General features: G+C 50.7%; 1 protein-coding gene across 1 annotated transcript; it reads right to left on the bottom strand.

Moving 5' to 3' along the window:
* Positions 1–1,182: 1,182 nt before the first annotated feature.
* WNT9B (Wnt family member 9B) lies at positions 1,183–27,703 on the bottom strand. The gene is made up of 4 exons (XM_021551506.2): positions 27,615–27,703; positions 9,031–9,287; positions 2,608–2,873; positions 1,183–1,659 (listed from the first exon to the last, which is right to left on the bottom strand). Exons 1-4 carry the CDS (start codon positions 27,701–27,703, stop codon positions 1,183–1,185), a joined length of 1,089 nt encoding a protein of 362 aa, XP_021407181.2.

Below are 27,703 nucleotides of genomic sequence, written 5' to 3'. Positions count from 1 at the left end.
TGCACTTTGAATCCAATACCCGAACTACAGACCTGGGGGGTGATGAACGTGAGCTCTCTTCATTTGTAAACTGGTATTCCTGAGGCACAACTCATGGGCAAAAATGAGATTATTCAGCAGTGTTTCGGTGAATTGACAGCAGAAAGGGTTCAGCCAGCTCCCAGGGCACAGCACTGGCAATCCCCACTGCCAGAGTCCTTCTGCCTCGTACAGGAGCACGGCTGGCCCTGCCACACCTGGAGCCAGCCTCTGGTTGTGGCCTTCCCAGCCCCTTAATTCTTTTCTCTGCAGGATCCAGGGCACGAGCTCTCAGTGTCCCAGTGTCACCACCCCAATGCATCTCCAGGAGCGCACCTGAGGGGTGCAGAAGGAGGATATTCCCACATGGGTGAGTACAAGTTTGAACTTGAGGGACATTTGTGGCTGCATCAGGGTTTCTGCTGTCCCCCCCCGCCATCCCTCCTTCCTGACCCCATACCCAACAAAGGCTCTGGTTTTCCCTGCTCATGCAGGAGCTCTCCCTAGGCTGGAGCATCTCAACACCAAGGCTGGAGCATTTCAACGCTGAGGTTTGGAGCATCTCAACGCCAAGGTTTGGAGTGTCTCAATGCCGAGGTTTGGAGCGTCTCAATGCCGAGGTTTGGAGCATCTCAACACCAAGGCTGGAGCATCTCAACGCCAAGGTTGGAGCATCTCAACGCCAAGGTTGGAGCATCTCAACGCCAAGGTTGGAGCGTCTCAACACCAAGGCTGGAGCATTTCAACGCCGAGGTTGGAGCATCTCAACACTGAGGTTTGGAGCATCTCAACGCCGAGGTTTGGAGCATCTCAATGCCGAGGTTTGGAGCGTCTCAACGCCGAGGTTTGGAGCATCTCAACACTGAGGTTTGGAGCATCTCAACGCCGAGGTTTGGAGCATCTCAATGCCGAGGTTTGGAGCGTCTCAACGCCGAGGTTTGGAGCGTCTCAACGCCAAGGCTGGAGCATCTCAACACCGAGGTTGGAGCATCTCAACACTGAGGTTGGAGCGTCTCAACACCGAGGTTTGGAGCATCTCAATGCTGAGGTTGGAAGAGCAATGCACACATTTGGTGCCCGCCTTGGCCCTCATCCCACCGCAGAGAGCCATGTCCCTGTCCCCCTGCTGCTCCCCTGGACTCGCCTCGCCCCTCAGGGCTGTCCCTACTGCTTGCAGCTGTAGACCACCTCCTCCTGCATGCACTGCTGGCACTCCACGTAGCAGCACCACTGCACCTGGCAGTGGCACGAGAAGGTGACCAGGCGGCTCTGGGTGTTGTAGCCCCGGCCGCAGCACATGCTGTCGCAGTTGCCCTCGCGGGAGCAGGTCCTGCCCGCGGTGCCCAGGGAGTATTTGCTGGGCCGGCAGAAGCTGGGCGAGTCCTCCACGTACACCAGGTCGGTGGGGCGGGGCAGGGCGGGCTGCTTGGCCGAGTGGCCGTGTCTGTGCGGCCCCGCCAGCTCCGAGTGTCCCACGGCGTCGTTGCTGGTGCTGAAGACCTTGACAGCATCGTCGTAGCGCAGCTTCAGGAGCCGCCCGATCTCGTGGAAAGGCGAGAGCTGCTTCCAGCACGTCCGCACCGCGCAGGAGCCGGACACGCCGTGGCACTTGCAGGTGGTTTTGAGGCCGTTCTTCACCGCCTGAGGAGGAAGAAGAGTGGTGGTTATTACCTGCCAGGACCTAGTTCTGGTAGAGGCAACACCTCAGATCGTAGACAAGTGCTGCAAGTACTTCAGTTTTGTTGGCATTATTTCTATTCAATGGAAGAAAAAATATAATAATAATTTTTTAAAAACCCAAACAAACAAAAATAAAACCAAAACAAAAACACACCAAAAAACCCCCAAAGAACCCTCAAAAAAAAACCCACCAAAGCAGAGGAATAGCTACAGAGTTGACAGATGAGCCAGAGAGTGGATAGCCTGAGGACAATTAGCTGAACACCAAGTAAGTTCTTAAATAAGTTCTTATTAATTCTATTTGGCACAGTAAGAGTAGTAAATCATAAAACTGAGTATCTCCAACATGGTGGATTCCTTTTGGTATATTCAAATGAAGATAGTGCTCTAATTAAACAATTTGACTCAGTAAATGGAAGACAATGATGAGTCAGTAGTCTGTAACCTACAGATCAAAATGTTCAATCTGACAGTCTCTCTGACCCGAACCTGTGACAGGACTTGTTCCATAGCAAGTCACCAGCAGACTCATAATTGATCCCAAGAGTTTCAGCCTTTAATCTGCTTCACACATGCCACCAGCTCTAACCTGCAGCTGCTCTCAGAACCACCTGTGGCCCTGGCATAACCCCTGGAGTCATTCAGCTGTGGAGGTTCACAGCTGTCACTGTGCTGTGTCTCCCTGTCACCCACCCTGGGACCACTGGAGGACACAGGATGTTCCTCTGCCACTCAACTTGCATCTCCTCACACAAGAGCTCAGGAGACTTCCCAGGGACTCTCAGCACCACAAGGCCCAGGACACACAGGTTAACAGGTCTGGTTTGTGAGCAGGGCAGTGAACAGGATGGGTTGGAAGACTCGCACTGTGTCCAAACTTCATCCCAGGCCCGCCGGTGCAGCTCCTACCTTGATGCCCACGTTGGTGTTGTGGATGTCCACCTTGGCCCGCAGGTCTTTGCCGATCCTCTTCTGCCCCAGGAACTTTTTCAGGAACTTGGTGCTGTACTTGAGGTTGTCCCCGCAGACGCCCCACTGCCAGGCCTTGCGGTTCTCCAGGCCCGGGGAGTCGTCGCAGGTGCAGCGCTCCATGCGCCCCGCGCTGCACGCCCGCGCCAGCGAGTGCGTCAGGGCGGCCGAGGACACGGCGTACAGGAAGGCTGTTTCCTTAAAACCTGCATGGGAGAAGGATTGGGAGATGGGAGGATCAGCAAGGGCCTCTCCCGTCTAAAGCCAAGCACAATAATTACAAATACCAAGTGACCAAACTCCTGCGGCGCTCCCACACCGTCCCCAGCAGAGAAGCAGAGGTTGAAGGGAGTGGTCTAGTGACATCCCAGTCTCACCCATGACTGCTTCCATGTGGACAAGGCAAGGGTGGCAACAGACAAACAGTCCTGGGAAAACACCCAACTGCAAAAAGTGACAGCCACCAAGCTCTGTTTGTCCCCAGCACAGAGGTGATTGGTGCAATGACAGACCATCATTGAAATCACATTTTGTCACAAGGTCAGGAAATCTGTAATAGAGGCTGAGAAAGTGTCCCAGATTCAACCTGTTATTTTAAAATGTTTTTAACTGGGACTGTAGTGGTATTTTCTATGAAAAGACCACATGTAGTTGGAATGGGAAGGGTTCCATGTTGAAGGACATCTTGGCAAGAAGGAAAATCACACACGTGTGCGTGTTTTCTGAATTCTCTGTGAATTATCTACTCCCAGTGACTGTGGGGGTGTGTTCTGAAGCTGTTCTCCTCCCCAAAGCAGGATTCCCAGCTTGGCTACAATCCCTGAGGTCATGGTGTGACTGTGACCTTTTAACCTGGAAACAAAGTACACTGACTGAATGAAAATTGAGTGTAGAGACATGAGATCAGACAGGAATAGGAATATTGATACCTATGAGCTTCACAGAAGTTTCACAAACTCTGATTGACACAAACCTGACTCAAGTGCTAAAATATTTTTGTTTATTTATATTTACCTCCTCTGCTATTCAGTCCTGGGGAAAGTCTTAATATTTCCTCTAGAGTTCATTTTCAGGGAAAAAACTACTATTGCAAAATTGTTTAACAAGTCCAAAATTTAGGAATTAGTGCAAGAAAGAGAGAGACAGGTGACTGATCAATAGCTCTGAGTACAGGAACGGATAAGATCAGTCAAAATAGAAAAAGTTTGATTTATGGAAGACAAAGCACTTACACATTGCATGTAAGAAAACATAATGAAGTAGACAAATATTCCACATGGGAAAATTCCAAATTTCCTTCCACATCAAAAGGAAAATCTGGTTTTCCCAATAATGGAAGAGAGAGAGAGACAACCACAGAGACTTAACCTGGACCTGCACTGAGCCATGCCTGGAGCAAAGGTTGGAAGCCACTTCTAGAATTCACCAAGTCCAACCTCAAACCTCTCCATCATTCTGTTCCCTCAGAGAACTCACCCCGCTGTAATAGTGGATCAGAACACTGAGTGCTGAAATCTGAGTGATGTCCACCATAAACATTGACCAAGAGAGTGGGACAAAGAGTTCTCCTGATGGTTGCCAGCAAGAAGAATGAAAAATGTGACTAATCATGAACATAATGAAGAGGCTTCATTAGCAACTTCAATAGACTTCATAGGAGCTCTTTGGAATTGAAGAATTTTAGGTAAAGATCTACCAACAACATGAACATGAGGAGAGAGCTGGAGAAATATGGAGAAGACAAGGAGATCAACCAACAATCTGCTTCCTGCCTCACCCTTTTGGTTACTGTAACCACTGGGGCAATAATTTGCAATTAATCTTTCTGGTCGATGATCCTCTACAAAATTTCTCGGGGTACTCTAAAGATAATGAAAGAATATCACAAAATCCACCAAAAGTTTTGTAAAATCTGGTATGGGACGTTGTCAATGCAGGCTGTGGACAGCAGCATGATGCTCACACATTTTCAAACAGTGTCTAACCCTCTCCAAAGAAGCTAAGAGACGATAACTGATACTTGAGATCCTAAATCTGCTAAATCATTCCAGTAGCCAATCCCTAAATGCTTACCAGATTCCCAACATCCCCTCTGACACACTGATCCCAGAGGTGAGGAGAGCATTCCGGAGGTCCTTTCCCATGCCATGAGGAGCCAGCAGGCCCCGTCGGCTCCACAGCCCCTGCTAAATCTGACTTTGTGGATCACCACACTGCTCCTGCTATTTCAGATGCTTTGTTTTCCCCATGTTTTCCTGGCCAGTTTTCAGCCCACTGGAAATCAGAGGCCATTGCTGTGGTCAGGCCACTGCAGACAGCAGCAACTGCAGATACCCAGCAGACTTTGAAATGTCTCCTTCTCCTTCAAACAAGGCTTCAATATCACCAGGCTGCCAAATCCTTGTCTGAAAAGTCTAAGATGATTCCCTCCACTCTGTCATGAGGAATCGATCACCATTTAATTGTTAATTCACAAAACAAATGAGGGAAGCAAAATCTGTCCTTCAGCCCTTGTGGGAAGTGTGGCAGAGCAGCTGCTGGAGCTGGATTTTCAGGAGGACACACCACAAATGGCAGCGACCAGTTCCAAGGAGCACAGTTTGGGATCTGAACAGAGGCTGCCCCATGTGTCCTGCTATCTCTCCTCCCACGGTGACAACAGAGCTCCTGCCACCACAGGCAGTGGGGCCTGGAGCCAGTTCTGGGCTCTCAGGTTGGGAATGGGTCACTCCCCTGACCCCACTGAGTGTCTTGTCAGGGACAAAATGGACCTCAAAGCTCTCGGTGCAGGGGAACACCTGGGTGCAGATGTCTCTGCTGGGCAGTTTGGCTGCAAGCATCCCTCACAGAGATGAATTTCAGGAGGCAGCAACAAACCAGCTCCCTCTTGCAGGGCCTTCCATGTGTCCAAGCCTTGCCCTGAGCTCACCAGCAGGATTTCCTAGCTCAGCAGCCTATAAATACAGAAGGATTTCTGCTGCAATGCACTGGTGTGTGCTGTGGTGTGCTCCAGACCACAACGAAAATTGTAACGGGAGGAGTTTCGCTGTGGGGTGACTCTGCCAAAGGAAAGATGCTCAGGGTCAGAGTTTTCAATGCTGTAGTGAAGGAGTGAGAGCGTTTCCGAGCAGGTGGAGGAGGCATCTCCCTGAAAATAACAGCAAAACCAACCAACCAAAAAAAAGCAACAAAAAGATTTAGGATGGAAGGAGTGTTGAGGTCTTCAGAACAACCTCTTGCTCAAAGCAGGGCTGGCTCCAATGCCAGCTGCTCAGGGTTTTTTTGCTCAGAATAATTTTTTCTCCAAATCTCCCGTCATGGAAATTCTGTGTCTGTGAGTCACCACTCCTCTGCTGTACCATTCCTGGATTCTTCATGACAACAGTGAAACCACTGCTGGAAGGTCAGAGTCCAACCAGCAGGAGGCAAAGGAGTGGATTAAGGGATGGAAGGATTGCAGAGCACTCATTTCTCAAGAAGGATTTTGTGAGTGGCTGGCTCTGACCTCTTTGCTAAAGGTATTCCTTTCCCAGATCACTGAGTTGTTTGAGATGAAATCCTGCTTTACCTGACTTCCAGCAGCCCTCAACAGCACACCCAGGACATGAAAAGGGCATCACTGCTTTACATGTTTTACATAAAGACACCAACTGCCCCTGTGTAACAAGGTGGCTTGAAATAATTTAAATTCTTTCCATGGATCTTTAAGGAAGTGAAGAATGCAGGAGGATTTTGCATGGATCACTGAGGAGTAATAGGTGTCATGAGTGCCACAGAAAGGCTGCAGGTAATGCAAAAGGAGTTTCCCAGCTGTACCCAGAAAACTATCAAGAGCAACAAATGGTGCAGACTGGCAAAGTAAATCTGGCGTTTCCAGAACCAGAAAACTTTTGGCTTATTTTTTGTTTGTTTGTTTGTTTTCTGGCATCTCTAGAAGCAGGAAAAGCACTGATGACCCAGATCAGTCACAGAAGTTTGTCAGTTGTGATTGCAAATTGAATGTGGCTTTTCACCTGTTACAAAAATGGCCCATCTCACTGGGAAGGACCTTTTTCACTCTCTTGCACTCTTAAGACCATTTAGGACTGCTAAAAATCTGTATTTTTCTTCATGGTTTCTCTAAGACCATGGAGCTATCAAATGATTTAAACATTTCTAAAATGCCTCGTCACAACCTGGGTGACAGGGGAGAGTTGCATGATCAACAATTTCCAAGAAAGTTCCAACAAATGTCACAAACAGATTAAAAGTGGCAGCTGAAAGCCATGTTCATGTTCTTTATGAAAGAAACAAACCCCTTTGCAAGCTAAAGGAAAATGAGAATTAATAATTGCTCCCAGCCAAGTGTCCTGTCACACAGGGGTGCACACAGCATACCTGGCTGTATTAAATCATCATTTGATCCTTAGGATTGTGTAATAAAAGTTTTCAAACACTTATCCCATCTGCCAAAACAGGTTTGAAATTACAGGTGATATTTTATTTTGTCAGTCAGGAGCCCATGGAAATGTTAAGGCATGCCACCGCCAGATAATTAAATGTTTTCCAGCTATTTGAAGATGAGGATTATTCAATTGTCATTTTCAAGTTCTTTGAGGTTGATGAAGGTGCAGATGTGAGAAAGACATTCAAAATGATCATGAAGAGTTCCTTCCACTGCCTGCTAAAAAATTCACAGTAGAGCCTTGGAATGAAGAAAATCTGATCTTGCATGTGCTGACTTAATTAAATATTAAGTTGATATTTCATGTAATAAAAACTGATAATTTTAAAAGGAAACATTAAAAAGTTTTTATCTCAATGTTAATTAAATTTAGCATTTATTTTCGTCAAAATTAATATTGTCTTCTTCAGGTCCTTTTTTAAAATCATTAAGTTGCAAAATATTATCAAAGCACTAAAACTCAATAAATCTGAAGACTGAAGCTTAGTAAGTGCTAATAGAAGTTATTGAAGTGTTGAAACTCTGTAACAGTCAGGCTTTGGTTGGATCAGGACAGGTCTGGCAAACCCTATTGCATTCTCCGGAAATTTTTATTAAGAAATAATTTGAGTGTCCATCTTCATTGTATTTTTCTCAAGCATTGGAAGGATTTGTCATGTTCCCTTCTACCTCAAATCCAGACCTTACAGGACATTTTCTTCATCTAAAGCATTTTGGGAAACAAAAACCCCATGGGTATTCTGTCCACTGTGCCCAAATTTCTCCAAATTTATGTGAAAGAGTCTTAGGAGAGATTTGTCAACATGCATTGAGATGTCTGCCTGCAGATAAATAGCTTTTCAAACAGTAAACAGGTTTAAATTTTGCATTTGAGAATCACAGAGGTTTACATACATGAATATCCAAGGCAGTAAAGATTATTTCCTTTAACTGACCCTGTTTTCCCACAGCACCACCCCAGCTGAGGAGGGAGCTCAGTGTAAGGAGCCAAGGATGTGAACCTCCTCCCATTTTCCAGTCCCTGACAAACCATGCTGGGGAGATGAGCACAAGGATTATTTTGTGTCAGAGGAGCCCAAACTGCCCAGCTCCCATCGCTGGGTGAAACAGAGATCTCAGCACTCCCATCACTTTGCTTCATGTGAGGTTTCATCTGGGACATCCTGGGGGCTGCAGCCAGAGTTTCCCTGCACAACAACTGTGGAAGAGGTTTTACAGTGACTTCTGTGAGCCAGAGGGAAGTTTGAAAAGAGGATCCATGTTCACCCCTGAAAGAATTTCCTACCAAGGTCATCGACACAGAAACCAAGAAAGAAAGAAGGATAAATAAGAGAAACCTGCAACTGCCTATTCCAATCAGCACTTTGAGTAAAGAGAGTGAAGGGTAAAACTTAACAGTTTTGTAATAATGTATAAAAAGATGGAAGCAAGGCCTGTGCAGGGCACAGAGGTCCCCAGCTCTGCTCTGTCCCCAGCACTTCTGTCAAGCACAGTTTTCATCCTTCCAGAAACAGCACAATTCAATCCCCTCCATTTGTCCCTGGAGAAAGGATGGTTGTGAGTGTTGCACTGCTGTGATAATCAGGATGGCTCCTCTGCTTTGTACCCCCACTGCCTGCAAAGGAGGTGGCAGAAATCCCCAGAGCATCCAGCCTATAAATCTCAATAATCAATATTGAGATTTAACAGCTGATATCAAAACCCTTTACTTTCCTCCCTCAGAGCTGTCATTTCAGCCCCTCGGGCAGGTGTCTCTGCACCTGTTATGCAGACTGTACTAAAAGCAGTTTGAAGCCTTCTGGAAATGGAGCGTGTTGCTCTGTGCCGTCTCCATCTCTACCACAACATCGTGGGAGATTTAATTTGGGCCATCCCGGGGGCTGCAGCCAGAGTTCCCCAGCACACCAACTACCTTGTACCTCTCTTGAGCAGGCTGGGCCGGCCCTCCAGGCTGCAGTTCCAGCGCTCGCTGCGGAACTGGAACTGGCACTCGAGGATGCCCAGGCGGATCGCGTCCCGCAGCGTCTCCGCCAGCCCCGGCTCCCTCCGGCACAGCCGCTTCTGCTTGCGGGACAGCTGGAGCAGCTCGCACTGCTTCACGTGCCCCTTGCCTGGGCCAGAGCCCCCCGCGGCGCCCAGCGACGGGAAGTGGGTCAGGGCTTCTTTCCCGGTCAGGCTGGAAGGAGAGAAGCAGGAGAAGAGGCGAGTTAGGGAGCACATCCCTGGGATTGATGCCTTGAGAAGCTGCCCTAGAACAGAGACTAGAGGGGATAAAGAATAAAGCAGGGATTTATCAGGAGGCCTCAATGGATCCACCTTGGGCAGCACCAGAGCCCAGCCAGGGCTGCACCCCACGTGAACCAAAATGGTCACAAAATGCCCCACAGGTCACGGGGTCTCTCACTTTTATCAGTTCTGCTCCATTTGCACATTGGAGTTCATTGTCCAATTCCAGCTTTAGCCCAGACAGTTCCATCCTGCTTGTTTCTCTCTCTCCAGCCCACATTGTTTGTGCTCCTGGGCTCATCTGTCCTTGGTGCCCAGCTGGAGCAGGAATTGTTTTGTCTCCCTGCTCTGTGCAGAACTCACCATCCCCTCATATGAAGCCCAGACCCACCCACCAAAGCAGCACAGAACCTGAAAAATATAAAAGCAAAAACCTGAGGCATCAGGATCATCCAGGGTCACTCTGGGCAGGAGCTCTGAGCCACCCTGAGGTGCCCCTGCCCATGGCACAGGACTGGACTGGGTGCTCTTTAAAGGTCCAACCCACACCAGTTTGGGATTCAGTGCTGATTCTAAGGTTACCATCATGGGAAATGTGAAGAAGGGAAGGATATTCAGGAAGCTGCAGGCTGGGGCATTTTACCAGCTCAGAAGACTAATCAATACAGATTTATTAGATCTGGTGTCCCATTCCCACCACACAGCAGGGCAAAGTCCCAGACTGATGCCATGGGGAGGAGGAGGAAGCCATGAGTGTTGTCACCAGCAGCCCCATGGGAAGTTCTCTTGGCTCCATGGAGAGAACATGACAACTGCCACTCATGGGTCACAGGACACCAGTGTCACACAGACCACGGCTGCTGCTCGCTGTGTCACAGCTCTGCGTGCCTCCTAAAGGCAGGAGCCAGCTCCTTCCCAGGGTCTGTGTGCCCTGGCACCACACCCCACAGCATGGAAAGGCCATTTGGGAGGATGTTACCAGTGACCACTTTCCTCCTCAAGCATGAGTTTTGCTGGGAAAACATATCCTTGCTGAAAAAAATACAGGAAAGGTCGAATAAAAATGTCCTGCCAAATGCAACAGCAACGCATTTATGTGTTAATGCAATTCAGCTGAAAGATGTCACAAACATTGGAGACAAATGGTTTCACTTTCCATGGCAAGACAATACTTTTCTTGCAAAACTCACCTGGTATCTTCAGGATGCTTAAAATCACGGATAAATTATTTTACTTTGAAGCAGGATTTTGGGGACTGCAAACTGGGAGCAGCACTGACCAGGAGTGTCACCTGCTTCCCAAACCTAGGCTCACCCAGAGCCTCAAAAAATGCCCAAACCAGACAGATCAATGGAAATACTCTGGAACCTTTACTTTTGGGCACTTTCTCTTCATCATGGAGCGTGCAAGCCAAGCACTGCAGCTGTGATTTGAGTCCCCCCTGTACTTTGTAGATGTTTAAAGTGTGTTCCTGAGCTGTTCCTGAGCTATTTTCTAGATCTCCCTGTAGTCAGCCCAGCCTGTGCAGGCACAGGAGCTGGAGCACAGCTCTGCTGACCCAATCCCACAGAACCCTGTGCCCATTCTCACAGGAGCCTCAGCACCCAGATGTGCTCACACATCTGTAATTAAGAACAAAGGTAATTAACTAACACACCCAGAGACCTGCAAACAACCCAAGAACCTTGGAACCCTTGTGGATCACACAAGGATTCAACCTTGGAACCGAGTGGGTCAGAAGAATCTCTCCCTCCCATTGTCACTGCTGAGCTGGGGGACAGAACCAGGAGATGTCCCAGTGAACCAAGAAATAAAGAGGCAATGCTGGAAACAGACACAGAGCTTTGGGGCCAGGTCCAGCCCAAGAAACTCAAATTAACACAGCTTGATGAACCTCAGAGAGCAGCTCAGGCTGCTCAGCTCAGAGCCCTGCCTGGCCCCAAACTCTGCCCAGAGGCTGCTCAAGGCAGACCTGAGCTGGAGGAAATGCCCTGAGGGACACGAGATTGACCCAAGGCACTGAGACCAGCCCATGGTGAACCAACTGGAGGGCTTTGCTTGGCTCACCCTGGTGCTTGAAAGCCAGCACACACTGGTGAACCAACCTGTTCACGGGGCTGGGATGTCCCTGGGAGCACAAGCACAAGCTCTGAAGCTCAAGATGTGCCAGAATTCACATGGGCAGGCTCAGAGGTCAGCAAAAGTCTGATTTAGGGATGTTCAGACAGTACTCAAAGGGACAGTGGGACAGTGCTGGTGTTGCTGTTATGTCAGAATAACAACCCTCACCAGAATCTGGCTGCCGTGGGATTCCAGCACTGACATTCCAGAAAAGTGCCACAAGTAGAGTGGGAATGTGGCTCCTCTCCCTGTGCCATGCAGTGTTTGTGCCCCCTGGCACCAAAGTTTCCCAAGTTCATGGCACAGAGAGAGGAAATAAGGAAGGGGGAGGTGTCACTGAGCAGTTTAAGAGTCTGATATAACAACACAAATCACTCACTGCTTGAAAGCACAGCTGCACCATTCCCAAATTCCACGTACCAAACTCCTGACTGGCCACGTGCCACCCATGCTAGGCATCCTACCCCCCCAAAATCCCCTCCAGAACAAAAAGATATCCCCTCTTGCCAGTCTCCATCCTCATTTTAGTGTCCTAAATACCAACTAAAACATCTTTAATCCCTTTCCAGGTGTTTCAGACAGCAGCAGTGGCTTCAGTCACTGTTCAGACCAATCCTCCCCCTCCTGGGGAAGGGGTGATCAGCCTGAGCCCTCCCCAGGGCTTCGGAAGCAGCAGGAGCTCAGTGCAGAGGGTGGCTCTGACTGCAGAGGAGTCCCAGGGACAAAACAGAGAACTGCAAGATAACTGCTCACTGTTTGTTCTTGCCATTACACTTCCTTATCCCAAGGGCCCAGGAAATTGGCCAAAAATCCATGAATCCCTTCTCCTGGGGGACAGGGAGAGCAGGCAGTGCAAAGCCAGAGCCGTGGGCTGAATGTGAAGTCAGAAATTCAGCCCTTGAGCAGACACAGTTTCACTAAAGGCTGTGTGAACCTGGGTTGAGCTCCCCCAGGTTTGTTGGGGGGTTGATGGATTTCAAGTGCAGCTGTAAAGCCAAGACCATGAAGTTTTCTGTAGCCCAGGAGTGCCTGATTCACATCCAGGAGAACATGGTGCAAAGGTATTGCTGAAAGCTGTGTGAAAGGGAGGAAAGGTGGCAAAGGGATCTGCAAGATTTACAAGAGACCTGATGAATGACACAAACCAGGGAAGAGCTGTCCTGGACAAGCTCAGAGAAACTCTAAAACCAGAGTAGAATTGGTGGGCCAAGGTCAAATGCAGAACAGTGGTGAAGAGTCAACACAAGTTCTGTGGAAGGTGGTGATGCCTCTTACACCTGCAGGAGTCACTGCACACACAGACCAAGGGCAGAGGATACTGCCTGCCTGGACATGTACAGCTGACAGATTTCCAAAAAACCTGTGCAAGATGGGCTGGATACCTCCCACAATTCCCACCAGGAGAAGAAGGGATAGCAGAAGAACACAGGGCTGTGGAAGCAGGACTGTCCTCCAAGTGAGTAAAGATTATTCTGATCTCTAAAATAGAAGAATCAGGGGGAATTGTGGTAATTTGTTAATTTTTAGGCTTAAAATAAATGAGGCTGTAGTTAAACTTGCAGCCCTTCTCAATGCAGGTCACAAGGAATGCTGAAGCATCCCTGTATTCATACAAACCATGGAAGACAAAGTCATAAAGGGACCAGAAAACACAAAAATACTTTGGCACAGGAAGTTCTGGATGTGCAGGCTGCCTGAAGCTGCAAAAGATTCTGAGGGAGCATCTCAGTCTGCCACCCTCCTTCTGTTCATGCTTTTGTTTTCACATTTGCTGTTACCCAGGGCTGGTGAAGGTGGTGAAGCCACCTCAGACTTGGCCTGGTTTTACAGCCCTGGGCAGGGATTATCCCAAGGATGTCCTTTGGCCCGCCAGTGGCATCTGGGAGAAGGTGGCATTGCCATTCTCCAGGCTCTGAGGGATGCTGGGTGCTGATATTTGGAGAAGAAAGGCACCATAAAAACCTTTGAAGGATTTGATTCCATTTCCAGCACCAAATACAGCCTGGGACCACACACAGAGACACCGAGTCTAATTCATTATTTTCACCATTCAAAGCAAAAGCTTCATGGGAAAAACACTTCCTAAAACTGGATCCAGCAACACTTTAAATTCTGAAAAAGGAAATGCAGCATCCTACACAGATAGTTGGCTGCACAGGCAAACCTATATTATTAGTATTAGTATTAGTATTAGTATTACTGGTGGTGGTGATGGTGGTGGTGGTGCATATTTTATTATTATAATTGTTGTTGAATTTCTGAAGCAGCAACACATGGAGTAAAAACATTTTTTTTCCCTCTAAAAAAGGAGGTCAGAAATAACCAGATGGATAGAACACAGCTGATGAAATAAGCAGTAAATTGTTAAATCCAAGTGGCTAAAGCTACCCAGAACACACAGTCTCCCTTGTGCAAACTCTCACCCTTGTCACCTGAGATAGGGCAATGTCAGCAGGAAATAATTTTATCAATTATATCAATAATTCCAGCTCCCAAGATCAGGAGTCTTACAGTCAGAGCACAGACACAGCTCCCAAAACTCAAATTTCTTGCACTAATTTCTATTGAGACAAGCAGCAGAGGGATTCAAGGAGGTGCCCAAGGCCAGGCAGGTGGCACAGCTGGAGCAGAAGCCTCTCTCAGAGCCAGGACAGCCCCAGAGGTTGCCCTGGAGTGAAGCTTTGCAGGCTCCCACCACAACTGCATTTTATCAGGGCAGAGCCAGCACAGGATCTGATGGAGATCAGAGTGTGCAAACATTCGTACAAGATTAAATATAAAATATGCAGATATTTGCAGTCAGGCAAACTGCATCGTTTTGGGTGATTTAGAGTTTATTATCTACAGATCATACAGGAAAGAAAGTGAACTCTTTGAATTAATGCACACCTGCTTGCAATCTGAAAGAACAATAAGGATCTCCAACTTTATTTCTCTCTCCTTTTCTGTCTAAGCCCTTTGCTAAATTCATCTATTTCCTTTAATCTCCTTCCAGCCACATTCCAGCTTCTTAAGAGACTTTTAATGAGAGCCTGTTCCTGTGCAATGCCCAATGTCCTCTGAAAGGATCTGAAAGGTCTTAAAAACCAGTAAAAATATGCCTTTCCTACCTCTCCCAAGTAAGGAGAAAATCAAAGCAGCCCACAACAGGACTCCATATCTGATTTCAGGGGCCTTTCATGTTCCACAGGAATATCTACACCCCACAGAGAGCTGCAAGAAGCCTTCAGGAAGGGCTGAGAGAATGTGGGACAGGACAGATGGAAGCAAGGCCTGTGCAGGGCACAGAGGTCCCCAGCTCTGCTCTGTCCCCAGCGCTTCTGTCAAGCAGTTTTCATCCTTCCAGAAACAGCACAATTCAATCCCCTCCATTTGTCCCTGGAGAAAGGATGGTTGTGAGTGTTGCACTGCTGTGATAATCAGGATGGCTCCTCTGCTTTGTACCCCCACTTCCTGCAAAGGAGGTGGCAGAAATCCCCAGAGCATCCAGCCTATAAATCTCAATAATCAATATTGAGATTTAACAGCTGATGTCAAAACCCTTTACTTTCCCTCCTCAGACCTGTCATTTCAGCCTCTCAGGCACATGTCTCTGTACCTGTTATCCTCCAGGTTTTCTATGAAGTTTCTGCTCCTCACAATGAGAAAAAGCTGGAATTAAAACCTCAGATGAGTTCACATGATGCTGTGAGTCAGAATCTTCTGAGATGGATTGTTTGCTGCAAGCCCTGTCTGGGAGCAGTAACAGATGATGTGTCCAGGTCCAGACTAATTTTTTTTAAATATTTATCTTGAAATTCCACAGAGAACAGGATATAAAATTCCTGCATCAGAAGAGCTCTCAGTTTAGGAGGAGAGCAGTACCCAGGTGAGGCTCCTGCTCTCCACCCTCACCTGCTCTGGGCTCCCACAGTCTGGGCATCCTTGGTTTGACTCCTTCCACCTCCCTGCCCAGCCACATGAAATATTTCCCTGTGGATCCTGATTCTAGGGCTGATCCCAGCCCGGGGCAGTGCTGGGCAGTCATTACAGGGAGAGCAGATTTTCACTCTAACTCTGAACTGGCCACATTCCCCAGAGCACTCCTGGCATGAAACACTCAGCACCCAGTGGGATGGGGTTTTAGAACCTGTGCTACACTGAGATAGTGACTAAAGAGAGTCTGGGGGCTGAAGAGAATCAAAAGCATCCATGAAAAGCCTTTCCCTCTGCAATGCATCTGCAGTCTGCTGTTTCACCACAGAGTCCATCCTCAGCCTTCCCAGATCTCAGCTGAAAGTTTCCCTCCCTCTCCATTTCTGCTCTTTCTCTCTCTTTTTTAAAACCCCAGTATTCTGTGTGACCGACAATGACAACAGCAATGCTGTAGCAAACCCTCCTGAAAAAGCATTTGTCCTTTGAGGAACAGGAATGCAGCTTGTAAATAACATCAGCATTTAATTATCAGCTCAACAGGAAGAGAAATATCCTCAGAAACCTTTCCAGGAGCACTCAGAACTGGACATCAGAGTGTCCAGTTATTTGAGGTGTGTTTGGTCCATCAGATTTATCAGGGAAATGCTGCGGTAAGAGATTTACCAAGGAAAAGAATGAAATGTGGGTAACTGAGTTAATGGGTGGAAACCAAGGCTTGCTGGACACCTTAAGAAGGATACAGGAGATGTGAGGACAGCTTTTTTAGGGATGATCATATTTACTTTAAGGTATCATTTGACACATGATGCTGTTTCCAAAACTTTGCAAGGCCCTGCTTCAATAGTCTCTAAGAGCCCCAAAAATCCTTTCAGCAGGAAAGGAGCAAAAATTGTGCCTTTGATGGGTGGGGTCGAATCAAGAGGAGCTGTGAGCCCAGCCTGCACATCCTGTGAGATCCCAGGCACCTCTGCAGCCAGCACAGGAATTTCAGGGTGAGGTATAAAGAAATCTGCCCATGGAGCAAGGGCCAGCCTGGCCCATGGGTGAGACACGTCCCAGCCTGCTCACAGCGGCCTCCCCAAGAGAAAGCTTTGATCACCTTCCCACCAACCTCCTACCTGGGGTGGGTCTCTTCTGGGTTCTGCCCTGGGAGAAGCTCTTTGCCCTCCAGCACATCCTAAATGCCTTTTCACCTTGTGAAACGTGAACAAGGAGACAACAGGAGGCTTAGAGCTTTTAATGAGGTCTGGAGACATTCCCACCACCTGAGGAGCTGAACATCCTGAGAGGAAGAGCATAAAAAGGGAATGCTTTACAGGAGGCTGCAGGGCTGGGGAGGATTGAAGCAAAGGTGGAAGCAAAACCAGCTCAAAGGGAGTCAGGAGGTGAGGACACTGCACACTCCTGGATTCCTGCATCCAGAGAGCCAAGCCCAACACAACCCCAGCAACAGCCAGGCCACCTTTCACACAGAGCTTTTCTCTCCCTCTCCTAAAAGCAGAGTTTCATTTCCCCCCTGTGACCCAGCTCCAGGAGTTCAGGATCTGCTCAAGCACAGCCAGTGCACAGGCCCCAGTGAGCCAGAGCTCCAGGTCCTGGGAATGGGCTTGGAGCTCTGCCCACAGCTGCTGTCATGTATTCCCATTTGTCCTAAAACCATAATAGAAAGATTTCTTCCCACTGCCAGAGGGCAGGGCTGGATGGGATATTGGGAAGGAATTGTTCCCTGTGATGGTGGGGATGCCCTGGCACAGGGTGCCCAGAGCAGCTGTGGCTGTCCAAGCTGGGAGTGTCCAAGGGCAGGCTGGACACAGCTTGGAGCAACCTGGGACAGTGGAAGGTGGTACCTTTGCCACGTCCACAGCAGCAAGGGCTCAGGTCCTGTCTCTGCATGCTGCCACCCAAAAGCCTCCTTTACTCGTTCTTAATCTCTGCAGGTTTTCTCCATTAAGTGTTTGGGAAGCCAATATTTGGCTGATTTGCCTCAGTCTCTCCCTTTTGGCTAAACTTAGAAGCAGACCACTGACCCAGGGTCCCCAGTCCCCTCCAGTTCAGTAATTATTTAGGTGTGAGATTGGTTTTCTCTCAAACCAAGCCACATCAAATATTCACTTCTAAAATACTCAAGTTCCTCTCGAGTCTATCAACTCAATTTTCTATCTGGGTTTCTTCTTTTGATTTTCAGATTAAGAGGTGACAATATGCAGGACACACCTGTGCCAGACCCCTCAAGGGAAAAAACCCACACTGAAAATTGAACCTACAGCCTCAGATCCTGAGCTGTGCATGGTCAAGAGGCAGCACACACAGATTTCACATGCTTGTACCAAACAAAAATTTTTAAAGCACATTTAAAACCAAATAAAGCGCACAATTCCGCGTGCTTGTACACACAAAAACCTGCTTGTACCAAAAAAATCATTGACACAGAGCAAAGGATCACTCAGGCTGCTTTAACAGAGTCACTGACAGCTCTGTGCTGTTATCTGGAGGGCAGCACAAATTCATTCACTTCCCTGGCACAGCCACGGGCACAGCCCTGTGGCTGCAAAGCTGAACTCCCCCTGAGCCCAGCCCCTTGGGGAGTGAGGGAGCGCTGCCACAGGCTCCGAGTGCCTGAGAAAGGAGAGCCCCCCAGCAGGGGCTGCGCTGCGAATTAGGCTGAACGATACAATTAATACATTTTAAATCCAGATGATTTTTAAGGAGCTTTGCAGCAGGAATGAAATGCCAGCCGTGTCCTGGGTGAGAAGTGGCAAGGCAGCAGACACTTTGAGCAGACACAGAAAGAAGTGCTGGCATGTGCTGGGAGGATCGGTGGAGAGGGAACAGGACCCTCCACGTGTGCAAGGCAGCACAGAGCAGTCCTGAGTGCTACAGTCACTGAAATGCAAATGCTCGTGTCCGTTCTACCCTCACCGATCCGTGCACCAACAGCTCTGTTTGCCATGAGACTCTGGAAATCCTGCCTGAGGAGCAGCTCACACAGAAAACAAGACAAAAACCCCAAAACACTCGGCATGAGAAATTCTGCATTGACCCAACCTGTTATAAACCCATCTTTGCCTTTATCCCAAGCAAACTAAAACATGAGAGGAAGACACAAACCCAGGGACAGCTGTGCCCAAGTGATTCTGATCCTAAAGCAGCAGCTCTGCCTCCGTCCCTGGGCTGCCTTTAAGCACCTTCACGTCCCCCGTCCCTGCCTGCTGAGCTCCGTGTGCCAGCCCCCACCTCCCACCTTCTCCCCAGGGGAGCAGGGAGGGATCACTGCCAGCCCCTCTCGGGGTTAATTCGCACCCTGAGCAGACCCGGAGCGCGCTTCAGGGCTGTCATCCGGTTTTTTTCCCAGCCAACAGAATTTCCCACCCGTTTCCACATCCCGCTCCTGCACGGTAAATCCTCCTCTGGTCACCTCTGTCCGGGCGCGCTGGTAGCTCGGGGAGATCCTGCGACCCCAGGACCCCGTGTCCCCTGTGTCCCCCGTGTCCCCTGTTTCCCCTGTGTCCCCCGTCCCCCTGTGTCCCCCGTCCCCCGGTGTCCCTGTGTCCCGTGTCCCGTGTCCCAGTGTCCCGTGTCCCAGTGTCCCGTGTCCCGTGTCCCCTGTGTCCCCGTGTCCCCCGTGTGTCCCTGTGTCCCGTGTCCCGTGTCCCGTGTCCCCGTCCCTCCCGCCCTGCCCGCACCGCCCGCCGGCCCGGTGCCAGCGCTGCCCGGGGCACTGCGGGGATGCTCCGGGCGCTGCAGGTGCGCGGCTCGCCCGGGACCCCTCGCAGCGACCGGGACGTGTCCGGGCACCGGGGCAGCCCCGCGGAGCCCCCGCTCGTCCTCCGCCGAGCATCCGCGGGGAACTGCGCTCCCGCGGCCCGGCGGGGTCCCGAAGGGCGCTCCGAGCTGTCCCGGACACCCCGAACTGCCCCGGGACACCCCGAACTGCCCCGGGACACCCCGAGCTGTCCCGGGACACCCCGAACTGTCCCGGGACACCCCGAACAGCTCCGGGACACCCCGAACTGCTCCGGGACACCCCGAGCTATCCCAGGACACCCCGAGCTGCCCCCGGACACCCCGAGCTGCCCCGGACACTCCGTCCCCGCCCCGGGTCCCGGTGCCGCCGCTCGGACCCCGCGCTCCCCCCGGTCCCGCGGGCGGTGCTGACCCGAAGTAGGCGGCGGCGGGCGGCGGCGGCAGGAGGAGGAGGAGGAGGAGGAGGAGGAGGAGGATGCGGCGGAGTGTGGCGGCGGAGCGCATGGTGCGGGCGGTGCCGGTCCCAGCTCGCTGCGGGCCGCCCGGCGCCGCGGCTCTTTAAGCGGGAGGCGGGGCGGCCCCGTCCCGTCCCGTCCCGTCCCGTCCCGTCCCGTCCCGTCCCGTCCCGTCCCACCGCCGCCGGGAACCCCCGGGGCTCCCTGGGGACCCGCCGCCCCCCCAGCCCTCGGGGACGCCGCGCCGGGTCCCTCCATCCCCGCGCAGTTCCTCCATCCCGGAGGGATCCCTTCATCCTCGCTGGGACTCTCCATCCCCTCGGGATCCCTCCATCTCCCCCAGGATCCCTCCATCCCCCAGGGATCCCTCCATCCCCGTGGGACCCATTCATTCCCCAGGATCCCTCCATCCCCCCGGGATCCCTCCATCCCCCGGGATCCCTCCATCCCCCGGATCCCTCCGTCCTCACGGGATCCATTTATTCCCCCAGGATCCCTCCATTCTCCCGGGATCCCTCCATTCCCTCGGGATCCCTCCATCCCCCCGGGATCCCTCCATTCCCTCGGGATCCCTCCATTCCCTCGGGATCCCTCCATCCCCCAGGGATCCCTCCTTCCCCAGGGATCCTTCCATCCCCCGGGATCCCTCCATCCCCCGGGATCCCTCCATCCCCGCGGGACTCGGTGGGGCTCGGTACCAGGCTCCGGGGTGCTCGCAGTGCCCCTTTCCAAGCCTCAGCATTGCCTTCGGGCACTTGTTAGGGCAGGGAAGCGTCAGGGAAGAGGGGAAGGCACCCGCTGTGCCCGGGCACCCCGCAGCCCCCAGCACACCCCTCGGTGTGCTCCAGCTCGCTGCTCTGCTGTGCGTGGAGGCAGATCCCGACACAGACACGTGGAGCTGCCTTGCACAGGTGACATCTCCTGGAAGAGCTGGGGGGAAGGAGAACCTTTGGAGGTCTCCAGACAAACCTCCCATCCCAAGACAGGCAGCTCTCAAATCTAGACAAGGATGGCTGTGGCTTTGTCCAGCCAAGTCCTGCAGACCCCCAAGGATCCCCACACCTCTCGGAGCACTCGTCCTACAGATGCAGAGCCCTCCAGAGGAAGGGTTTAACATCAGCCCAATCCCTCCAGGGAAGGGTTTAATACCCAGCCTGATCCCTCCATGGAAGGGGGTTTAACACCCAGCCTGATCCCTGCAGGGAAGGGTTTAACACCCAGCCTGATCCTCCAGGGGAAGGGGGTTTAACATCCAGCCTGATCCCTGCAGGGAAGGGTTCAACATCAGCCTGATCCCTGCAGGGAAGGGTTCAACACCCAGCCTGATCCCTGCAGGGAAGGGTTTAACACCCAGCCTGATCCATCCATGGAAGGGGGTTTAACACCCAGCCTGATCCCTCCATGGAAGGGGGTTTAACACCCAGCCTGATCCCTGCAGGGAAGGGTTCAACACCCAGCCTGATCCCTGCAGGGAAGGGTTTAACACCCAGCCTGAACCCTCCAGAGGAAGGGGGTTCAACACCCAGCCTGATCCTCCCAAGTGTAATGACACAAACCCTCACAGAAGAGCTCAGAAGCCAATTTCCAGCACTCAAGAGTGGCCATTGGGATAAAGGTGCAATGCCTACCCTTGAAAACACTCCCACAAAATGCCAGGAGTGTGGAGCTGCAGGTGTGGAAGGGTCTGGACAGGCACGTGAAACCAGCCCCCCCAGGCAATGGGTGAGTGTAGGAAATGGATTCGTAGGGAATGGCTTTGTATTGGAATTAAGAAATAGTTGGCTTTTGATTGTGATGGCGTGAATTACGTCTGCACTGTCTCACCTTCACATGAGACTGAAAATGGACTAACAGTTTTTAAAATGCGTCTCAGTTGCCCCGTCTCTAGATCAGACAAAGGCATAGTCCAACAGAAGAGAAGGGCTCTGTGCCCAGCTGGAGGTGCCCTGCTGCCCATCCCTCTGTGTGAGAGGCTGGCAAACCCAGCACGTCCTGGAGCAAAGAACCCAGCAGGATCCCCGGGGGCCTCAGGATGTGGGGGGACAGGACCTGTTCTCTGCTGCTGTTCTCCAGTCTGCATCTGGGCTCGTCCTTTTTGCTCCCCTTCTGGCCCACCTTTGAAACAATAGTTCAAAAGTAATGTGTCCTTCACTGAAACACTGACAGTGATGTGCTGGGAGAGACTGAGCACATGTAAATTAAAGCCACATTGCAAGATTTGATCAGTCTTGTCCAGCATTTATGAGCATTCTTAAAAGATGAGATCTGAGCAGACATCACCTATCTGAATAAGTTTGTTTAAAGTCAAAGGTTGTTTATTAAATATTATTTATGCACCGTTAAACTTCAGAGGAAGAAATACTTAATGTGTCTGGGATTCACAAGCACCAAAATTGGCTGAGCATCCTGAGCACTGTCCCTGCCTGGCTGGCAGAGAGGAGCTGTCAAGGACTGGTGATTCCAGGAGAGGGGCTGAGGTAAGCAGGGACAACATCACAGTCACCATCTCACACCAGTCCTGCTACGGGAGGAAGCCCTGCACTCCTGCCCTGCTCTGTCCTGAGCTGGGCTGTGCCCCTGGCCCTGGTGGCACAGGGGCTTGAGCTGGGCTGTGGTTTGGGAGGGGAAGCAGAGGAAGGTGCATGACTGACTCACAAAAGTCTGTGGCTTCACGAAGGGGGTGAGATGGGAGTAGCAGATACCATGAAAAATGGGGTGAAGAAGGGCGGTGTAACTGTTTCAGCCCTTTCAGAGTTCCCCAAGACCCAGGACTGACCCATGAACTGCTCAGCTGCAGCCTCATCTCAACCTTGTTGCCTAAATATTCAAGGAGCAGCAAAGCTCCATTTTCGTGCCCCTCTGAAAAGCTCTTCCCCTTCCCTGCCCTTGGCAGGACTCATCAGGTGAGACACAGAGATTTGCTGATTTTGTCACCCCTGTTCAGGGATGTTTGCATGAAAACCACTTTTGATGCTATTTTTCAAAGGATCACAGAATGGTTTGGGTTGGAAGGGACTTTAGACCCCACCTCATTCACCCCCCACCATGGCAGGGACACCTTCCACTAGCCCAGGATGCTCCAAGCCCTCTCCAGCCTGGCCTTGGACTCTTCCAGGGATGAAACATCCACATTTTCCAGAAAATTGTATAGGAATGGCTGGGAAGGGGTTGCTTTTGATAATTCTCTCATTTTTGACTCCTTGCTACCACAACATTACGCAGAGGATACAAGCCTGCTCATCAAGGAATTACAGACATCAGCATTTTCTGAGAGCACCTCAGGGAATGCATTTGTGCTTCTGAGAAGATTTTTCAGCCACAGTGCCAAGATGTCCCCAGCCAGCTCAGGAGGAGGCAGCCCCTGAGGTGGAACCAGGTGGAGAGCAGCACGCTGTGGTCCCAGTGCCACATCCAGACCTTGCTGCCTGTGGCCAGGGAGGTCAGAGCAGTTCTGCTGGGACTTGCTGTCCACATCTGTGTGCTCTGGAGCCACAGCCCCAGTCCTCTGCATTCCAGAGCAGCCCAGGGCCCTTTCCTCAGACTCTGGTCAGAAGCATTTGAGACCCTGGCAGGCAGCTGGAAACAGCTGGGATTTTGGGTTTGAGCCATAGAATGATTTACCAACCTTGCAGGAAGAACAAGCAGTCACAAAAGTTTAGATATTATAGTAGAATTAGTTACAAAGGAGAGAGAAGAAGAAGACAGCAGACAGAGAGGGTGTCAGGGTGTGTGTGTGCCTCTGCCTGAGCAAACCACAGCAGCCAGAGAAGAAAATCTTTTAGATAACTTACAATAAACTGCTTTGAGACCAAACAAGAGGTTGCTGAGTTTTCTTTGGAAGCACAGGTTGGAGGAGAGACTTTGCCACCACACAAAACCCCTGAACCAGGCCGGGGTTCCAACAAAGGAGGAGATGAGTTGGTGTCTGAATAAAAGATGTCAGGAGAGACACCGGGCAGAGCTGGAGGAGGACAAGGTGCTCCAATGAAGCAGGTCCCAGAGCAGAATGTGAGTGGCTCTGCACTGCCAGGACTGTGTTCCAACAGCACCAGGGAAAAGGCTTCACCAGAGGCAGGGCTGGGGCTCAGCTGTGCTGAGGACTCTGGAGAACAAGGCTGTGACTCCTCAGGGCAGAGGACAATCGGGGAGAATAGGAAGGCAGCAAGAATACCTGAGGACCTGAGAGGGTCCCCCCAAGGCTGAGGCTGCTCTCACTGTCCCAGGGCTCAGGCTTTGCCATGGAGCTCCCAAGCCAGAAAAGCTGTTCTTTCTAAAGCTCTTCTGTTCCCCCAAGCTGTTCTTTCTCCAGGCTGTCTCTGTGAGAGCCTCCTGTCCTGGCAAGTTCCTGTATCCCAATTCCTTGGGTCATGCTCCAGGGCTTGTCATTGTAGATGCTTCTCCAGCTCAGTTATTTTATTTCAGAGCTGATTTGACCTGTGCTGGTTTGACAGCAGGTTTAGGGGCATTTCCCAAGGCACAATGGTCATGTTTTTTCTAAAACAGATAATTTCTGAGACAGCTGCTTGTTGCTGTGCTCACTGTGCCGTGGCCATCTGGGCAGGTACCTGCATCATCAGTGATTGCACACCTACCTAGGGGTTTTATCTAGGGTGTTTCCAAGGGCATTTTAATCCAATTTCAGTTGCCACCTGGCTTCATTTGATTCTCCACAAAGAGCCAAATATTGTGAGATTTTGGAGAAAAGGCATTTTGAGGGATTCATGAAAATGCAAAAAAATATTCCCACTCAATGTTTCTTCTATGCTGGATTTGACTTAATGGGAATTTCTGATATTCAGATATTGATTAAATGTATACTCACATTTTGCCAGACAGGGCTTGGCAAAACCCACCCCTCTCCTCATCTGAGCTGCAAATTGGTCCATACAGCTCAGAGAGCCTGGCAGCAGGTCCCACACTCCAGAGAGGGTGTCCAGGACTCCGTGGAATCACCAGGGCTTGTACAGCCCACAAAACAAAAGCCCCTTCCCTTCTCAGGAGATGAAAGCTTTGGCATGGGCAGAGAAAGAGTTTCAAGCCCCTTTCTCAGAGACCCCAGAGAGGAGGAGGTGACAGGGAAGTGACACCACCATCCAGGCTCCCCTCTAATTCAGATGCAGTTTCCTTTTGGCTTCTGTGCAGCACAGAGTTGGCAGGTCCCATCCCTAAGAACTGAGCATATTCACATTTCTGTCATGCTCGTAGAAGTTTGTCCATCCCAAGTGACAGATCCTACTTTATGCAGAAATTCATAATCTCCTTCCCAGCATTGCAGCACTGCCTGGGCACAGCCTTTTACAGGCACCACACAACAATAAAAACCAAAATCCAGAGGCAAGGCCTGAGGGATTCCCTGATATCCCAACTCCCTCAGAGTCTGGGGTGCCCCATGGCACTGCCTGCTCCAAACGTGGTCCAACAGGGGAAAGAGCCCCCTGTCCTCCCCTGGAGTGTGAATCCCTCAGGCAACAACTTTGTTAGGGTGAGGAAAAACCTCCTCCCAGCATGCCTTTCTGTCACATGCAGATACAATGGATCCCATTGGTCCTTCCCCTTTGCTCCACCCCCATGCCCTCACCCCATTGGTCCTGGTGTTCTGCCCCACCCCTCAAGATCTCTATATAAACCCTGATTTCCTTGGTGTGTCTTTGTGCCTGGACTATTTTGAGGAAGAAGCTCAATAAAGGCTCCCCTTGCAAACCCCAAAGACCCCAGCTCCCAGAAGAGCTGAAATCACCCGGCGTGAGCCCAGCTGTGCACGTCCCCCCCAGGTGTCTTCTTCCAGAAGCTTCTTTGGGAAGGTCATGGTGCTCTGATGAGACACCCAAAGACTCCTCCTGAGGCACCTTTGGCCAGCACACGGTCCTCTTGCTTCTGCTGAGCTCAGTCCCTCTCCCAGCAGTGTGGGAGACACACCTGGAGTGCCCCAGACTGTGACTCCAGGCCATGGAGTGCCCTGAGTGTGCCTGGACTGCCCAGGCTGGGAGAGATCCTTCCCGTGGCTGCCAGGAATTACAACCAGCCCAAGTCAGAGTTGCATTCATCCTTTTGAGAGACCCCATCTGAGCAGCCCCTCCCATCACCCAGGACCTTTGGTTCCCTTCACCACAGCTCCCAGCACCTGCCCTGGCTCTCCTGAGTCTTCACTGGCAGTGAGGAGAACACAACGGCAGAGATTCTCTCTATTTTTTCCTGTTTGGTCTCCTCATGTCCTGTTCTCCTTGATGACCACCTAGGAGGTTTGAGATTGTCAGAATCTGAGGTATTGATGATTCTGAGATTGTAGAAAATCTCTGTCTGTCAGCCCCGCTGCCAAAGCAGAAGCCATCATTGGTCTGTGCTGGTTTCCAGGTTGTTTATTCTGTTGATCTCTCACATGTTCTGCTGCCCTGCCCAGCTCTGTCCTGCAGGGCAGCGTGTGGGGCTCTGCCCTCAGTGGGATGTTACAAACATTAAATACCAGAAACTCCCTGGGCTGCATTTACAATAACGTGCCAATATCTGTCACCTACGTTGGACAGTGTGTGCCCAGCCTGAACCAACAGAAAAATGCCAACACCACAGTGAGACATGGAGGGCATGAAGGGGGAGAAAAAGGACAAGGCACACCCAATTTCCTCCATCTTGTCCCCTTTGGACCCCTAATCTAGAATCCTAAAATTTTACTTTTGCACCCGTGCCACACTTAATTATTACTTATATCAAACACTCAGAGCTGGTAATTCATCCTGTAAGACTGAAAACTTTTTTCCATGGGCAGAGATCACAGACAGTGTCTCTGGGGCTCTGTCCAGGGGGGTTCCTGAGCCCTGCCAGGGTCCCAGGGCAGCCAGGACAGCCAGAGGGAAGCCCTGGATTCCCACGTGAGATGATATGTTTATAGAAGGTTGTGCTTAATTAAGCCCTTGTTGTATCCTGGAAACTCATTGTCCATAAGGAGGTGATGAATTCGCTCCCATGTCAATGTTCCCTTCACAGACGTGAGGCAGATCCCTCCTCCCTGCCTGCTGTGCTGCATTTTCCTGGGACAGTGGTGCTTGTTCCACCAGCTGGAGGCTGAGGAGGGAATCAACCCTCAGCTCACTGCAGGAATGTTCTGGAGCACCGCTGCTTCTCCACCCAAGCCTTGCTCTGCAGCTTCACCAACATCAGTGACCCTGTGACCTGGGTGGTTTGGGGTGCTCCTCTGCTCATCCCAGGGGGAATGGCAAGGAGCAGAAGCTGTTGCCTATGAGCAGCCTGATTTCATGGTGCTTTAATGGAGATCCAGGCACAGATCAGGCTCCCTCCCAGCTCCCACCTCAGCCAGGGGTGCTGTGGAACAGGAACAGTGTGGAGTCACAGCAGCAGGATCAGAGATCTGGAGAAGGAGCTGCAGGGTTGGGATCCCTCAGTCTGGGTGAGAGACAACAGAGAGCTTGTCCAGACCTCTCTGATAGAGAGTGGACAGGAACTTACAACTGACATTGAGTTAAGCAATTAAATGGCATTTTAAATACCTTATTTAAACTAAAATAAGCACACCACACCCCCCCCCCGCCCGATGTTGTCCCTTACATAGCCACGATATTGTCACCGGGAGCTCTGGGACTGCAGGTGACACCAAGTCACAGAAGCCAAATGTTCACATGCAGTTTAAGGAGAAACCATGTAGATTTATGGAAGGAAAAACCCCCCTGTTACTAAAGCCATCAACACTACCTTGGGCTGGGGAAGTCCCTAAGCTGCAAATTCTTGCTGTCTGGGAAATTTTTCAGGAGAAGTCTCGTTACGTGCACATTCTGTTCCTGTGATTTTCCCAAGGAATCTGCTTTTGCACAGTGTTGCTGCTGGGCAGGAGCCAAATTTCAAAATCTAAACAGAAAATTGGGGGAAATTGTGAAACAGATCAAAAGAAAAATCAAATTACAAAGGTGGCGAAAATGAAAGCGGGGGACATGTCATGGATCAGAAACATGCAACCCTGGGGAAGATGAAAGGCAGGAGGGAACATGATGAGACTCCTTGGGAAAAGCCCATGCTCCCCGACAGCTTGCAAGTACCTGGTGGGGATTTCCTGCTGTGGCTTTGTCTGGAGATGCAGCAGGTCAGCGTTGGAGCCGCAGTCCCGGTGGGGTGGGAAGTGCCCCAT

The sequence above is a fragment of the Lonchura striata genome, chromosome 25 (genome assembly GCF_046129695.1).
Source record: "Lonchura striata isolate bLonStr1 chromosome 25, bLonStr1.mat, whole genome shotgun sequence".
Lineage (NCBI taxonomy): Eukaryota > Metazoa > Chordata > Aves > Passeriformes > Estrildidae > Lonchura > Lonchura striata.
This window is presented reverse-complemented; position numbering and strand designations above follow the sequence as displayed.

Excerpts from the sequence above, each read along its gene's own strand:
- WNT9B (XM_021551506.2), bottom strand. The coding sequence starts at position 27,703 with ATGGGGCACTTCCCACCCCACCGGGACTGCGGCTCCAACGCTGACCTG. Across the intron at positions 9,288-27,614 it reads CAGCAGGAAATCCCCACCAG|CCTGACCGGGAAAGAAGCCC; the intron begins GTACTTGCAAGC and ends CTCTCCTTCCAG. Across the intron at positions 1,660-2,607 it reads ACACCAACGTGGGCATCAAG|GCGGTGAAGAACGGCCTCAA; the intron begins GTAGGAGCTGCA and ends CTTCCTCCTCAG.